The sequence below is a fragment of the Ambystoma mexicanum genome, chromosome 12, assembly GCF_040938575.1.
Source record: "Ambystoma mexicanum isolate Mex_15411 chromosome 12, UKY_AmexF1_1, whole genome shotgun sequence".
Taxonomy (NCBI): domain Eukaryota; kingdom Metazoa; phylum Chordata; class Amphibia; order Caudata; family Ambystomatidae; genus Ambystoma; species Ambystoma mexicanum.
In genome coordinates this window covers 464,988,842-465,006,008 of record NC_090936.1, presented here as the reverse complement: position 1 = coordinate 465,006,008, position 17,167 = coordinate 464,988,842, and the positions used below count along the sequence as shown (strand labels likewise).

General features: G+C 44.6%; 1 protein-coding gene across 1 annotated transcript in view; it reads left to right on the top strand.

Annotated features, from left to right (window-relative positions):
• Window positions 1–11,209, top strand: part of TBXAS1 (thromboxane A synthase 1) — a 548,307-nt gene extending 537,098 nt beyond the window's left edge. The window contains exons 13-14 of the mRNA XM_069628729.1: window positions 338–500; window positions 7,709–11,209. Of these exons, the coding sequence (XP_069484830.1) occupies window positions 338–500; window positions 7,709–7,783 (238 nt within the window). The 3' untranslated portion in view covers window positions 7,784–11,209. The remainder of the gene's footprint in view (window positions 1–337; window positions 501–7,708) is intronic.
• The last annotated feature ends 5,958 nt before the right edge of the window (window positions 11,210–17,167 follow it).

Genomic DNA, 17,167 nt, shown 5'->3' with positions numbered 1-17,167 from the left:
TGTGATAATTAAACACTGCCTGGGCTCCGGTAGCCAGCCCTCATCCTCCTTGCCATGATAGACATAGCTCTACTCAAGTGTCTGCCCTCCTAAATAAACCACATACCCTATTCCATGAATAGTCCATCACTCTCCAAGTAGCTGTTATCTCCCAAGAAACACTCAGACCTTTAGCTATGCCTGGTACCATCATACACAAGAATCCGCTTCACAGGTCCATCTTTACGCGTTTGTCCTTGAATAGCACTGTACCACTCATGAGTTAGAGTTCGTTTGTCTGCTGCTTTGAAATAGATTACATTTTCTTTGTGATCATTGCAATTTTCACCGCCTCCAGGTTTACTGCAGAGGCCAAGCAGAAGCGGCATCCTTTCGTGTACCTTCCATTTGGAGCTGGGCCGCGGTGCTGCGTTGGCGTCAGGTTGGCTCTTCTGCAGACTAAGATCGCTCTTGTGCGCGTTTTACAGAAGTACAGATTTGAAACCTGCCCTCAGACACAGGTTAGTGCCAAGTTTTTTGCTATGAATGTTCTTTTTTTTTTTTAAGTACATTGAGAAATATATTGTTTACGGAATTGAATAATATAATTCTGCATTTCTATAGGTAACGTTTGAGAGCCAGTTAGCTTATGTAATGAAAAAGCAGACCCCAATTTGAAATCTATAAAACATTATAGGCCATTCTGTCATCTTGTGTTACTATGCTCATTATTCTCAACCTTTAAAATTCAAGGAGTGTAGCCTCCTCGGGCAATGTGCTATTTTGGGAAACACCTTTAGTTTTTTAAGCTTGCTTTGTTGCTCCTAGTGCTTTCTTGCTGGTTGTACTGGTTAGAAATCATAGTCGGATCAACAAGAGGTAGACCTAAGAAGTTATAGTTCAACAAAGGTTGATTGGGGTGAATTACAAGGCTAGGCCACATTAAGAAGAATGCAATGTAAACCTTACTGCCAACGTTAGGGTGGCTTTGCCAAACTTGTAAGGCTAGTTCAGTCACTCACAGTCCTGAGGGTTTTAAATGTACATAACACTTCTTTCTAGTCTACTTTGTTCACCATCTCTGCTCCTCTGCTTCTTTCCCTTGGTCCTGGACATCCCCTTTTTCATGCCTGATCTATGCGTTAGGCCAGGGGAGGGGAATACGTTCTCAAAACCTCCACCAAGAGATTGTCAGTCTCGGTTGGTGTAGAGGTTTTACTTGTTTTCTCTCGCAACCTTCTTGAATCACATGCTTGTAGACCCATGTCTCTGCGGCTCACCCTTTTTGGGGACAGGTAGGCCTTCTCCTCATCGTCCCCAGACTTTTAATGAAATGTTCTTCTGACCGCCTCCTGACACCACATGTGCCCTCCTGCCTCTCTTTGATCTCCTGCAACTTCCTCCTGGCTCCACCATCCAACCATCTCCCTGTCCCTAATCTCTCCTGACAACTTCCTCTCTGGTTCCATCTCACCTGCAGCTTGCTCCTCATGTTTCCTTCAACTCTCCTCTCTTCTTCCTGTCTTTCCTCCAACCTCCTGCTGATGCTTCGATCTAACCTCTTTCTCCCCAATATCTCCTTCAACTTTTTCCTTTTCTCCACTCAGCCTCCTTCCATTCAGATGATCCTCTAGCCATCCTTGTGGTTTCTTTCCCCCTACGTTTCTTGGGTATTCGTTCTTCTTCCTCTACACTCTCCCGCTTTCACTTTCATTCCAACGTCCCTTCACCATTTACTCTTACTCTGTTCTCTCCTCCCAGTCCCCATTCCTTCTCTTCTCCTATGTGCTTTACCTCAGCCTCTTCAATTATTTCTCCCGAGTTCCACCACTTCAGCCTTTTTCTTCCTTCTCTTCGATGCCGCCACCTCAACCTCTTCCTTCCTTCTCCACTATGTCTCCACCCATGCCTCCTCCTTTCATCTCCTCCAGGTCTCTGCCTTTGCCGCCGCCTCCTCCTTCTTCTTGCATCTACCTTGCTTTGCCACCAACCACCTCCGTCTCTCATCCACACGAAATCATTGGGCCCTAGACCCTCCTTCATGGGTGTGCTTGCAGTGCAGCTGTTCTTGATAATTAGGATAGTCTGCGGACTGGTTCAGTGGTGATCAGAGATTTAACTCATCTATTTAGGAGATTGCGTGCTGGACCAGGTCTCCTTCAGACTCGTCTACTATCTTGCTTTTAATATCTGTAATTCTGCTGCTCCTGTATAGTCCACATTGTGTAACACTTCCTTCAGAGCACCTATGCTATACAGAATGCTGTCTACCTGGCCCAGCTCCTCTGATGAAGTTCACACAGAATTACACCTACATTTCCTGGGCCTGAGGCCTCATTTCCAAGAGGATCTATTGGCCAACAACGGGGCCTTTTCTCTGAAAAGCCGGACGACTACTTAAAGGGGACGATACTGGGTGTGTGTTTATATTTAGTGGCAATTCCCAGTCACAGCCCTGGGGCGAGGTGAGGTGATACACAGGATTCCCCCTCTCAGACAGCATCGCAGTATGGATGCAACCAAACCCCAGCAGAATCCATCCACCACACCAGGGACAGGCAAGGGAATTCTTCACACAACCCCATTCAGTGTCCCCAAATCAGACCACATAACTACAGCCAGAAGAAACATTCATTGGCTCCCAGTAAGAGACAGTAACCAATTAAAAATCCGATCACTCACACACAAATGTCTGTCCAACACCGCCCGCTCTACCTCTCGAACCAAATGTCCAGAGCACAGTCCTCCACACCAGCCCGAGTTGCCTACATTGGGCAACTGACTACACAAAGATTCAAAGGATAAAAAGCAGGAGGCTCTAGCTTCCCTGTTATTGTAGTCCGCTATTGGAATGTTATGCCCCCGGAGCTAAGGACAGACCCGTCACTATGGTCCTTCCGTAGGAAGCTAAAACTTGCCTCTTCAACAAAGACATTAAGAATCATCCATAAGCATCCACCTTAGATCCTGCCCTCTTTCCACAGACAAGACAGGCACAGCCGACCTCAAATTTAAGAATGTTTTGAAAATGACTAAGCCGGAAATGTAACCATTGGCGATATTGTAACGGAATAAGTATAATACTGTACCTTATTTGCTATGTAACTGTACCAAAAAAAGCTTTGCAATGTAACCATATTCTTAAGCTCAAGCGCCCAGATGCCTAAGGTTTAGGCCCGTGATACAAATGCTATAAATAAATTAACTAAACCTGTGCAGCCACCTAGGTTTGCCTTGCTGTGAAAATGACCCAGGTCCTGTCTTTCAGTTTCAACTTAGTGCTAGAAGAGAAAGAATTCTACAAAACTATACAATCAACAGTTTCTTTAATGTTAAGGCTTATAAGCACTACAAATTACTGAACTTTATTTCACATATAAAAAATAAGTCAACTCTGAGTGTCCATTCCCCCTAATAGCCCTTACAATGGAAAAAAAACATCCTTTATCCCTCTGGCCTCTAGACGTGTTATTGTCTCGCTGTGAATACAACCTTTCAAATTATTCCAAAGTTTTTGTCTTGCGCTGCTCCTGAAATAATCAGCCATCCCTAACCTCCCATCACCAGAATCAGAGGAATGGAGCATGTCTGAGCTACAGGGGTACATACTGTGTATGTCTTCATTCTTGGGTTTTCACTTTTGTATGATTATTGGGAAATCAAGTAATGTGTATAGTGATGAAAACAGGTAACTAGTAAAAGTAATTCTCTTCTGGAGAGTCAGAAGAATATACACATGTTTTTAGAGAACTGATCAAACACATGAAGTGCAAATGCCAGTCAAGGTTAGGGAGAAGATAAACTAATATACCTCTGAAATGCGAAAACTATGCAAAGGAGGACATAGCTCCACATAGAACAGGCAACCAGTACCTTCAGAAAGGGAGGTAGGCAAATAAGGAGAATGGCGGGCATACAGGGACGGAGAAGGGCAAGAGCTGCCATTCCACCGTGATGTATAATGGCAAGTTGGCAATGTGCCACCTACTCGGGTAGATACGGCTAGTTATGCAAGTAGGATCTGCAGCATTTCATTGTGTAGTTTTCGAACTTCACCACTCGAATGGGTTAAAGTCAAATAGTCCTCCAGCTTCCCCAGCATTCATTAAACCCTATCGTTCTCATTCACTGATCTAGTAGCAGGCTTCCCCAATGTATGGGTACTACACAGGAGATTCTACTGTTTGATAGGCGTGAGACGGACATGGTATTTCTAACTTGAAGTTAACACCCTGAATGCTGTTGTCTTCTGTTACACTGGGGGAAGAACAGGGCACGCCATAAAGTTAGAGCAAGGTTTAAGAGCTTTATTTCTTACATACTGGGGATGAGTGGGGTGAAAGGACCACAATACTAAAAGGACCAAACTTGGCTGGATGTTGCTTATATTTTGGTACTTAACATACTCGTGTTGTTTTGGATGCTTCCATGCTGGCTTACATCCTCTTGAAGAGTATAGCTTGCCCTCCGCCCTTGGTAACGAAGAGGCGACAAGTGCATACCATCCATGTTGTGCTTCATTCACCTTTGACTGGGAAAAATGCTGTCATAGTAGTATAGTGGGGGTGTATGGGTGTTTAGAATACATCCTCCGCCCTTCCAAGCCAGGAGGTTTGCCAGGGACACTTGCAGGCCTTGCCAGCTCATGAGGAAGAGGCCCGAGAACCAATATGCAGCTGCACTCATGTTTTCCCCAGCGGACTACTTCTAGAGGAGACTCAAAGATAATTCCACTAAACAGAGTTGGGTCCTCACCTCCTTGGTCACTTTGCCACTGCGGAATTGCCCAATCCAAACTTTGGGCCGGATCATGACTTTGGTGGTAACGCCGGCGGTATTAGCGCCGGGGAGTTTGGCGGTAGGACTAATAGCGCCGGATCACGAGTTTGGCGGCAATGTTAATCCCCATTCCCCATTGAGCCCATTCGGGAATGCCCCATTCCCCATTGGGCTCAATGGGGAATGTTCACGCTCTTACCGCCGGCGGATTTCCCACTGCAGGTAATAGCGCGAACTTTCGGCAGATTTCCCCCCAGCTCAGAGCTGGGGCGAAATCTGCCAAAGTCCTGATTTGGCGGACCCTTAAATCCAGCAGTAATAGCGCTACTGCCGCATTTAAGGGTTACCGCCAAAGTCGTGATCAGGCCGTTTCTCTAAAAGGCCAATCCTTGCTCTGGCCACAAGGGCTATTCCTTGTGATGTCAGCTGCCAGAGTGCCTTGCCTGTAGGAAGTTAGAAGGGACCTCGGGAAGGAAGTATGGTCCTGGAAAATCTATGATGGATGGTCCCTTTCCCAGTATGAAGGTCCTTGTCAGCAGCACTGTCCTCCCCCCCCCCTCTATATATCTGGTCTAACTCAGATCGAAAGGGCTCCAGTAGTTAGAGGAGGGGGTGAGAGCCTCCAGATCTCACCCACCCGTAGAGGGCATATGTCATGTTCTCCTGGGAGAGGTGTCAAAGCTTTCCAGTGAGAACAAAGACCAGTCTGGTCAAGCACCACTATTTTTTGTAAGTGAAATATCCAAGCCAGATGCAATACACAAATGTCCTACAGCTGCCAGCTGTTAGGGAATTTTACTAAAGTCCACCTCTGGTAGGACTGTAGAAGACTCACTCTTAGATGTACAGGGCCCCAACTCTTAGGTTTGGCCTGACTTTGGGCATAATTACGAGTGCGGCGGTAAGGGGTTAATGGCGCCGGTAAGGATGCCAGTGCTGTTAACCCCTTACCGCCGCATTACGAGGTGCCTTAGTGGAAGCCGCTAAAGGACCATGGATACCTCCAAACTCGTAATGACCCCCTTTGTCTAGGAAGGAGAAGGGCTATAGGTAAGTACAAAGACATCAGAGCACACGTACAGTCAAGAATACCCATATACACTGTAGTTTTATAAACATATGGTTATTTATTATAAACACTAAGGCAAGTAACACATTACTAGAATTTCAGGTAGGTAAACATATTCACATATATAAAATAAGACATTCGTTGAGCATTACTCAATTCAATGGTAGATTTTAGATGATAAACAGGTAAGTAGTCAGAGTAGCATGCAAGTTAGAAAATCAATTTGTTAACCAACATTCAATATAATGTAACAAGAATACTGGTAAGTAACTTCTAGGCAGACTATACTCTAGAAAACCAGCCATATCTGGGGATGAGAGTCTCAAATTCAGTTGAGACAAAGGGTGAGCAGGGCCCTTGAGGGGAAGGACATGGGAAGGCAGACGCTTTTCAAAGTTAAAGGTTTAGAAGGATTCTTCAATTTTGCAGGTAGGTAAAGTATTTAGTATAACAAGGGTTCAGGGAGGACCCCCTGTTGGATTGTAGCCCAAAGGACTGATGTCCTTTGGCCTGGTAGGACGCTATTGGGTTGTCCACCACAAAGTGTCTCAAGAAGCTCAGGAGGAGTACAGATCAACACAGCAGGCAGCCAAGTAAGCACCTAGGAGATGGACAGTACCTTTTCTGATGAAGAACAATGTGACTGGCGGGTCCCCAAACTGAGGCGATAGCAGTTCCTGTTCGGATTCTTGGCCTGGATGCTGAAGAAAGAACTTTTGGCAGGAGCAGACGGTCAGCTTCTTCGGATTGGAACACCCAGCAGACGATCTTCACAATACCTGCGTGTTGAGACTCAGCACAGGCTTCGGAGCAGCGGCGGTTGTCACAAGGCAGACCTCCCTCTGTTTCTCAGTCCCTGACTTGGAAGAGGAGACGTCTATTCATTTTCTTATACCCTACATCCTCTGGAAATAAACGTCCTCTGCTGCAGTGCCTGCACAGGCTATTCACCTTGCAGTCCAATCCACCCCCAACAGATATGCATCTAGGTACCACTGTACGCATGGTTTGGTCCCCATATAGGAACCCCAGAAAGGACATCCTTCTCAGGGTCAAAACATTTGTGAGGAGAATACCCATATTCCATGTTGCATGGGGTGCTAGGTGCAAGTGCAGTGTGGAAAAGCAAAAGCCAATACCATGGGATCTGCCTTTGCACTATCTCCAGGCTGCATATGAACCACCCAGAACTCCAATTTACTAAAAGAGACATTTGTGAGGATTAACATTGCCTCAAAAAGGGTCATTTTAGTGGATTGGAACAAGTATGTGGGGGTGCACAAGACGCCCAGACATCCCTTAGCTAGCTTCCAATTTCAGCAGAATTGCCAAGTGTCTGCAGTGTGTGGATTTGCATGCAGTGCTCCACTGTGCCACGGGTGCTGTGTGAACAATGTATGCTGATCCAGGGAGCACAGAAGAACAAGCGGATGCAGGGGAAAACACAGAAATCCTTGTCTTGCCTTTTTTCTTGGGACCACCATGGGGAGAATTGGGCGACTAAACACCACAGCGGAATGCATGTTGTAAACAATAGGTGAGGCTTGTTCTAGGCTTTGGTGGTTGATGATTGTGCAGAATGGAAATGTATTCTCTTTTGATATTCTAAATACACGTAGATAAGAAAACTATATGTTGAAAAGTCGTGTGATTTTCCCCCACCACCAGGAGGAAGGCTTCACTTGGATGTTACATTCAAGTAGTTATGGTATTATTTTTGAGGATCCGATGGTTGGGGGATAGTTTATGTATTGTGAAAATAATTGGTCCTATTCGCAGGATACCCTGAACAGAGTTCTGGGGTGCTGACTCTTTGCATACTCGCTGTGCCAATATCTTTTTTTTTTCCATATACTCACTGTACTTTTCCCACAATTCCAGATTCCACTCCAGTTGAACACGTTGGCCATCGTGGGACCTAAAGACGGCATCCACATCAGGATAGTACCGCGATAGAACTAGACGCCCGTGCTTGCATGTCCTACAGAGATGAGCCATGTTTTTCCTTCATATTATGGATAATCCGTCTGGTCGAGCGCTGGTATCTGGAAAATTTGCTGTACAATGCTGCTAAGGGCATATGAACCTCTGCCATAATCATGTCCATGTAACATCACCCGCTGTTAGTGATGGTTATTGCTCTCCATGACTATCGGATGAAGCCCAATGGTGCGGTCACTGCAACCTCCCCGCCTGAACTTTGTGCCCATGCATTGGTGTTTATCAGTGAGGCACTCCGTCTCTTAGTAATCCTACGCGTTGCCCCAGAGATCGGCAATGGTCTCCAGCCAGGAAGCTTGCAAAGGAAGTCTTCTCCAATCAAGTGCTGGGTGGCTATCTGCATGAGCTGCCCCATCATGTGCCCGAATGCCTTTGCTCTACTGAGTTCACCCGCAATACCATACTGAGAGCCAGCGTAGAGCAAGCCAAAATGGCAGCTTATTCCCCAATTCCGGAACATGGGACTGTGTCCTAGCCATGCACTATGAATTCAAGGTCCTGTTGCAATGCACATCTCTTTTCTTTCCAGTTCAAAACGATATCATGAAGACCGTTTTAATGAAAAAACAATATGAATGGATTTCAGGCCTAAAAAGAACATTCCAGAATGTTTGTGAGTAGCCCAAGTGTAACGGTCGTGCTGTTCATTATAGGCCTTCTGTCCGCTCCTAACACTCCACTGATGACATCCATTTCTGGGAGCAAAGTTACTTGTGGGCACTGTACACATAACTTGCACACCGTCTGTACACGCGTTGCATGTAGGTGCATACATTTCAAGTGTACACTAGTATGATATGGGCAACACATGCTTGCTTGCAGTATTAGGTTTTTCCGAAATACCGGTGAGCTTTTCTCTTGTTGGATTAGACTTGTTGCATCTGCTTGCGCAAATATGTTTTGATATTCTAAACCTGTGCCAAGAAACACAACAATGGCATCCACATTTGTGGCTCCTGTTCATTCAGGTGAGACCAACGCCAGCCGTGCCAGTGGCCTCAAAGAAGGTAAGGGGGAGCACTTGAGAGCATTGGGTCAGACACAGGGCCTCATCACGAGTTGGGCTGTAGCCCTTAAATGCAGTGGTAACTGTATTACCGCCGCATTTAAGGGCTGGCCCTATCACGAGATGGGTGCTAAATTGGCTGTTTTCCCTCCAGTTTTTTTTCTGGAGGTGAAAATCCCTGTTTTTGGCAGTATTACAGCCGTCTGTATTAGCCCGCAGTATTAGCACTGAAAATTCCCCATTGGATCCAATTAGGGATGGGGATTTACCGTTAAGGCCCAACCCGTGAACCGGTGGTAATACCACTGGATCGGTCAGTGCTAGGGCTATTACAGTTGGTGGTATTACAGCCGAGAATACAGCCCTACTCGTGATGAGGCCCATAGTATTTTCAAGGTTGATGAAATGGAGAGCAAGTACAGGTTATTAACAAAAAAAATAGGCTTGATTTCAGCAAATATAAGAAGCTAAAACCTCAGGAGATGCTGCTTAGTGTGTTAAGTGTCCACTGTTGTGTGTGTGAGTGGGAAACTCACATCACTGTATTGAAACCCAGCAAGACTGTCCCAAACCTATAGATACATTATTTATAATAGACATGGACCTCTATTATCAAGCGCCAAGAGACTATTCATTTTATGCAGTGCACTATGTTATGCAAAATCTTTGTCATTAAGTCATGTGATGCTATTAAATGTTTTCAGTTTTTATTATAAAACATACTCATTGGGGCTCAGAGTCTATGGGTGGTCCCTCTACTCTTGCCCTCAACCTTGAAGGGGGCTATCCACATTCCTAACCAAGGAACCCTACTTCCCAAAAACGTTGGTAAAGGATGTGCTCAGGGTGTCCCTTCTGTCTATGCAGAGCTTAATCTAGGAAAGCCTAATGGCGTAGCATTATGTCAACCTCCCTCAGGGACTTCATAGGTGACCTCAGCCAGAGTAGCCTTATGCTTTTGATAGTCTTTCAGTCCTTAGCCTCACTCTCTACTGGCACGCCTCTTTACTCCACCTTTGCCTCTCAATCCACCTCCTGCGACATTTACGCTGTGTGAAAAGTGTAGCGCCTTCTGGTAGCTGTACTCTCTCATGTAAGGATATAAGGCCGCTCTGATCACTAATCCTCTGGAGAACCACCTGAACGGTTACAAAGAGCGACCTGGCCAGGCCAGAGGCTGATGGCTGCTGGTACCAAGACACATGCATGCATCTACACGCTGTGGGGATCTATGCACAGCGGGCCTTCCCAACCCACCTCTGGGAATGATCGGGCTCTGCCCTGGTGTTGGTGACCCGCCTACCCTAGCATGAGAGGGGTCCTCGAGTCCCTCTGATGGTCATACCCATGACGCAGTCACAATAAATGGTCAATATTTAATACACTTTCTGCTTTTGCAGGTGTAAGTCAAGAGGACTTACGTCAGATGTAAATGTGGCATCCCTTCTTTTATAAATGTATATCCATAAACAATTGATTTTCAAGTTACTTTGATCTTGCGCTAAGGGAATGAGGTTCATATATCATAGTGGATTTCTCTAAACCCATAGAAAATGTATAGTATTCTTTCTCAGAGGCAGTCACGTAAAATGTGCAGTCCATCTGTCCAACCTGCCAGCCTTCAAATGATGGCCAAATCCCCCTTCAGCCAATGTGATATTATAAATACAATCTCAGAACATGCCGGGCATGGGATCACCACTCGCTGGGGCTTTATCCACACAGGGCAATCTGGAAACTCCTTGGAATCCACTTGGCCAATGTGTGTGCCTGTGGCAGCTGGGATTGACCTTGATGGCGCATCCCTCTCAGTGGCCATTCCATTGATTCACACGCTTCCTGCTAGCCAGTTTGATCATTACTGACTTAGCAACCCTATCCCTTACGATTCACAGAGTCTCTAAAACCACCACTTTCCCAGCACCTTTTCACCACCGTCAGAAGGGATCCCTGGTCTCTGCTGCCTTTAGTTCGCTCCAGAGACGTAACCAAGATTGTCTGACAAGTGGGGTCTAAAGCTGATGTAGTTGGGCCCACTGCAGTGACATTAACATATGTAAGTGCCCCCACAGCGTTGCTGAGTGGGCATTCATAGATTTGCTCCGGCCCTACCCTGTCTACGCCTCTGGTTCGCTCAAGCATTCCTTTTAGGGAGGAATGTTCTCACACCAGGCGAGGCTTCACTATATTTGTATATTCTCTTGATTTCGGTGCATTTTCAGTTATCCGATCCTTTCACTGTGCTATGGAAATATTTTCTCCCTCAACACACAAGACATTTTATTTTGTATTTTTGCTATTGTTCGCCATAAGTGACTTTATTTTACTTCTTCCTTGAATTTTAAATAAAGAGAAAATTGAAAGCCTGCACCATATCATAATGATACGCCCCGCTTTAATCGAAAAAAGAAATCTCTGCAGAGGATGGTTTAAGAACAACCAAACGCCACTCTCTCCTGAAGATCGATGAGACCAAATTCTATCGGGAAATGAGGAAAAAACAATGTTTGCAGTTGTATCCTTCTGGAATAATATCATGGAAAACAGTCAACTTGGATGAAAAATAATAAGGACAATAGAATAAGGAGAAACAAGAGAAAGAAACAGCCTCAGTATGCAGGACTAGATCTGACATTTGTGGATGTGATGATATGAACAAAGAGAAACGTATGACATTATAACAAGATGAAAGGTTTGATTTGTAAGCCAAAATATTTTAATGAAGAAAAAAAAAATTAAGTTACTGTTGCGCATGGTCAAAATCCCTTTGAAGTCGTAGCAGCTCCAGAAAGCAATGGTGGGGAATGATAGTTGTAACATATTCACGGGTTGTCTGAATACGGTTTCCAACCATAATTGCCACCAACATCTTCACATAGCAAAGCCCAATCTTAGATAAAAGCTGGTGGCGATCTCCCTTTTGCATCACAGAGCTACCCTACCCTCTCTAGGGCAGCATCCAAAATAAGACAAAAACAGCTTACATTATCCCTTACCTAACTCACAGAAACATATTTTGAAGGCCTAACAGCCATAGTCTCCATCTGGTCAAGATTGATTTTATTTGACAGTTTTTGTAAAATCGCTGCATTGCATGGATAACCGCCTCAGACCACCGTGCAGGTAGATGGTTAAAAGGGCTACAGGCAATATCGAAAAAGGGTCAACATGTTTCGAGTACGGACACCTGTTCTTCCATGTGGACATGCTTTTTAAACCGCTTTTAACCCATTCTGCTAGTTAACCTGTGCATCGACAGTTTATAAAATACAAGTAAGAAAGGAAAACAAAGGAAGTCCACAGACTGGAAGGGAAAGCGAGAGAGGGCAATGCAGGATGTAAGAAAAAGGGTAAAGCAGGGAGGGGATTGAGAGGGGAAGCGGGGGGTGCTGCCAGTCTTTGGGAAGGGCAGCTTCAAATGTCAAGTCCACTTAAATGTTCTTGCTTAATATTTGACTAAACCTCTCAATGTCCGTCACCTGCTTATTCCTTTTTGGGTCTGAAACATTGAACTGGTTTGGTGCATGGTTGAAGAACTTGGGGACAGAGATTTGTACGTGCCATATAGTCATGTGCTTGGTAGTTCTTAAATTGTGATCGCTGCTTGATGGACAGCCAATGGAGCCTTTCTAAAGTAGGTGTCACGCGATTGCCCTACCTTAGGATGCATTGGAGTCATGCAGTATAATTTGCAACTCTTTGGAGCTTAGAGAGCTGCATTTTAGGGAGACCAGTACAGATAGAATTACAATACCTTAGTCTGGAAACTACTTCTGAAGGCTCCAAGGAGATTATGTGAGGTAGGGGTCCAGAAGAGAAAGGATTCTGCAAAGATGCCAAAGGTCCTGGACAATGTATTTACTTAATGAGTAAAGGATACGTCACTGTCAAAGAGTATGCCAGAGTTTCCCACATTGTGGGCAGATGTTGGTGCTGGCTGTACCGATTTGGGCCAGAAGAGGAAAGGAGTCACTAAACTGATGAACAGTACTTCTGCCTCTGACTCTCATGCAGAGCCAGTCCAGTTGCATCTAGTAATGTGCATCACGCAGGCAGTTTGCCACTTGTTCATGACTGCCTGATCCTACTTGCAGTTTTAGGAATATCTGGGTGTCTGTTCACATATGATTGATGGTCAATGCAATGGGCTTCAATTATTCCTTCAAGGACACCATAGTTGATGGGGCATAGGTGGGCAGGTGACCGAGAATAAGGATCCCAGCTTGGCTTGCTGGGAGTGGTTACTTAAGCAAGAGTTGAATCATGAATGGACGATATCGGGAGGGGGTTTAATTTTTTTTTTTTAAGAACAGTGTCTGATGTTCCTTAATGAAGAAGAGATCGGGGTGAATGAGAAAGATGCCGAGTGAGACATTGTTCCAGCGTGGGTGATTGCTTAGCTGGAGAACGCTTGTTTGATGAAGTTTTTTTTAATTAAATTGGCTAATACTAGGTAATATTTCAGTGCTTAGACGCTGAAGGAATCAGGCATCAAGAGATAGTTATAAACATGTTATTATTAATCCATTGGTTTAGTGTTGTTCTTTTTATCTCCTTTGGATTCCCATCATTTAACACACTGTCCTGCTCCCCCTCTCTTATTTCGGTTTCCTGTCCTGTCCTGATGTTATCTCCTTCATTATCCCCTTATTTTTCTAAGTCTCATTTCTTTATTTTACTTCGTCTAATTTCTGCCGCTTGCTTAAAGTTAATTAACATCTTCTATCCTGTATGTTTCCTGCTTCTCCGCCTCCATCTTTTTAGTACTTCCATTTTACAGCTATGACCTTCGTCCTACTCAAAGCTCTATGCTTGCCTTCGCCCATTGCCTCCAATAATTTCCATCAAATTTCAGACTACTTCCTTCATCTGCATTAACGCAACCTCAGAATTTGCTCCCGATGATAAGTCTACCAAACACAGGCTCACGCCACAACTCAAATCCACTTGCAACGGAAGTGGGAGAAGCAATCGTTCATGGCTGCTCAATCTATTGTCTGTGCTCCTTGCAACGCCACTTCCCAATCAGGCCAAGAAACGCCTACTTTCACTGTCTAATATCTTCAGCTTCAGTCAAAACTTGCCATTTGCCTCTTTTTTTTTTCTAGGTTTAACCTTCTTCAGTCCTTATCTGTAGACTTAGCCCACTCTGTCTCTGATGTTTTTCACCTCAAACGTTGAAACGCATTAGATACCTTCTCCCATACATGTACAACACGTCCTTGGCCACTCTTTTTCACAACTTTTTCTGGTGTCTCTAGGCACGAGGCACAAAGCTCCTAATAACCCTGTACCCATGTCTCACATGTCTGCCATCTTTTTCCTAAATGCCTCATTCAACAACTCTTTTTTTTTTTTTTTTTTTTTTCCCTCTGGCCCCTGCCCTGCCATCTTCAAACCGGCCACAATAGCGTCCATCTCAAGACACATTCCTGCACTCTTCCACACGATCTATTATTTGCCCCATTCCTCTTATCCCTGCTGTTCTACCTGCTTGACAATATAGTTTACCTGTGGCTCCCAATCTACCACGATGATCACGCCCCCTCATCGTCTCTTTGTTCTCGATCTCCTGGACCCCCACCGCCTTGAAGCACTGCTTCCTGGCACCATAGGCTTCCACTTGTTCTCATCCTCAGGACCTGGGGCATTAGCCTCCTTTCAGCTGGTTGATTACTCTACTCTTCTTTGTGTCGGCGTTGGTCTCCGCTGCCTCACTACGCCATTGTTATTTATTACCTCACTGCGTAGACTATTTGGATCTCATGGACGGATAGTTCTACTTCTCCGTACCCACTTGTAATAGTGTACACATTTGCTGAACTAGCGCCAGCAGGATTTCAGTATATCCACATGAATTACCGTAATTTAGCATTCACACATTCATCTTCAGGATGGCAATTCATTGTGTGAAATAATGGATCAAATGTATTAAACCTGTATACTGCCTCCGTACGCTCTATAGTGATCGTACACATATCACACTTGTACTCTTTTCTATAATGAACAGAAGGTTCATGTTGTACCCTTTCCAGCATTATGTGGCAAAGGGGGTGGGAAAGTGGGCATCCGAGATGCCCACTTATAATTACCCCTTTCGGGGTCTCCATGCAGAAGTGTGTCTCCTGCTGTGCAGGAATGTCCTTGCTCTTCCTCTTACCCCAGGACAAATAACTTATCCTTCAGGGTACTTGCACAATATTGGCCTTCGCCTTGAATGTCAAGGTATGACATGGTGGTATTCCAATTTGTAGTCAGTTCGTATTTACCACTGACAATATTATCAATGACTTCTACCAGTGGTAAATACCTGCTTCCCAGTAACGCGGGTTGGAGAGGGCAAAACGGGCAGTATTTGGAAATACGTTCTGGGTGTGCAGTTACAGGCATAGCTGTTGTCACGGCCTTAAACATAAACAGATACCACCAAATCAGCATCATTTCTTTATGTCTAACTACGTCTTTGTGGTTTTAGTTTTACTGACTTGAAGATGCATGCGTTTTAAAATGAGAAAATACTGTGTGATGCGCTGCACTTGATTGTCAGTGTGTGGTCCTTGCTCAGCACGCGCTCAGTTTTAGAATTCTGCATTTGACATGTTTATGATCAATTTCAGATACTTCGCCATTCCGAAATGAATGCATATCATCCAAGAGCCATGACATCACCACTAATGGAGACATTTGTAAGCCGCAAAACAATAACACGATTTACAACCATAAACTGGTATTAAAGGTTCTGTAAATAACAGATATTACTATTAACCAATACAATGCTGTCAAGGTTGAACACATGAGTCGGCGCTGCAGGGTTTTAATTGTTTATGTTTACGGCGCCCAGAGGTTTCTGAAACGTGTGCATTGACCCATGCAGTCTCTCGCAGAGTGTGAGTGTCTCTGTCTCTGTCTCTCTCTCTCACTCTCACTCTCCGCATTCTGTTCTCCGCATTGACCTTTCTTGGAGCTCACAATAAGCTGCCTGCTTTGAAACATCCTGTAGCCTCTCTGAGAAGGAATTTGATTACTGACATAGAAACCATCCATCTGGATGCGATGTTTTCATCCAGTAATGCATTCATAATTATAAGGAAAAGGATCATTCTGTTTTTTTAAACATTATTATTTGCACTGAACTACGTTCAACTGCACTGCTGTGTGTTGCTATGTGTTGCTTTGCTATGTAAAACAGTCTGAAAATGTACATTTTTCCTCAAACCAGGCGACCATCTCTTAAAAAAATTCCTTTCCCTCTGTATGTTGTTACTATGACTTGCAACAGAATCTTACATCGTTGACATTAAACATGCGCATGTGTTTTGGCTATTACACTATGCAACAGCTGCCACTTAGGGCTGTGAGATTATGCAGCAATGCAAATAATACACATTGCAGTGTTTTCATTAGTATCCTGGAATCCATGAGCCTTTTTAACACATCATGTTAATGTGGCAGTAGATGCAGATGGCAGTCAGTGAACCCAAGTAAAATGCTTGCCAGTTATTGAAAAGTAAATGTTGGCTAGCCTATTCCCTTTGCTTAGAAGAGCAAAACTAAAATGCTCTGCTTTCCTGCCTTCAATCTCTGTGCTGCGTACCCCCTCTTCTGTTTAACCTCTCCTTCTCCTCTCATTGCTGCTTCTGCATGACCTTGGACCCCTCTGGATTAACAATGGTCACGTGTCTTCTGTTGCTTCTACATCTTGCTACCAGCTGTGAAACATTCGCAAAATGATTGCTTCCACTACATCTCTGACTGCTTTTCTGATATTGCTCCCGTTGGATTACTGTTCATCTTCACACACTGTGCTACTGCCATTACCCGTGCTCATGTTAAGTCTATTTTAAACTCCCCCCTCTGCAAACTTTCTTACTAATCACATAGTTCTCCTTCCTTGCTATGACTATGTTGGGTATCTTTCCAGACTAGGCTTTAACGTCAAAGGGCCTCATCACAAGTTGGGAGGCATCCTAACTGGGATACTGCCCAAATGTATTTCCATTACCTCCCACCCATCCGGCGGTATTACCACCGGATCACAGGTTGGGCGGTAAATGGGAATTTTCTGCACAATTAAAAATCGAAATCTTTCTGGCACATTCACCCCCAGCTTAGAGCTGGTGGTAAATGCTACCAGACTCGAGATTGGGCGGATCCTTCAATGTGGCAGTAACACCGTTTCCGCCACATTTAAGGGCTACCGCCCAACTCGTGATGAGGCCCATGTCTCTGTATTTTCCTTGATTGCATACATAACATTTCCCCTTATCTTTTTCTCCCGTGTCTACTCCTTATACGCCTTTCTGTTCTGCTTCTCAAATCCATCTGGTCGTTTT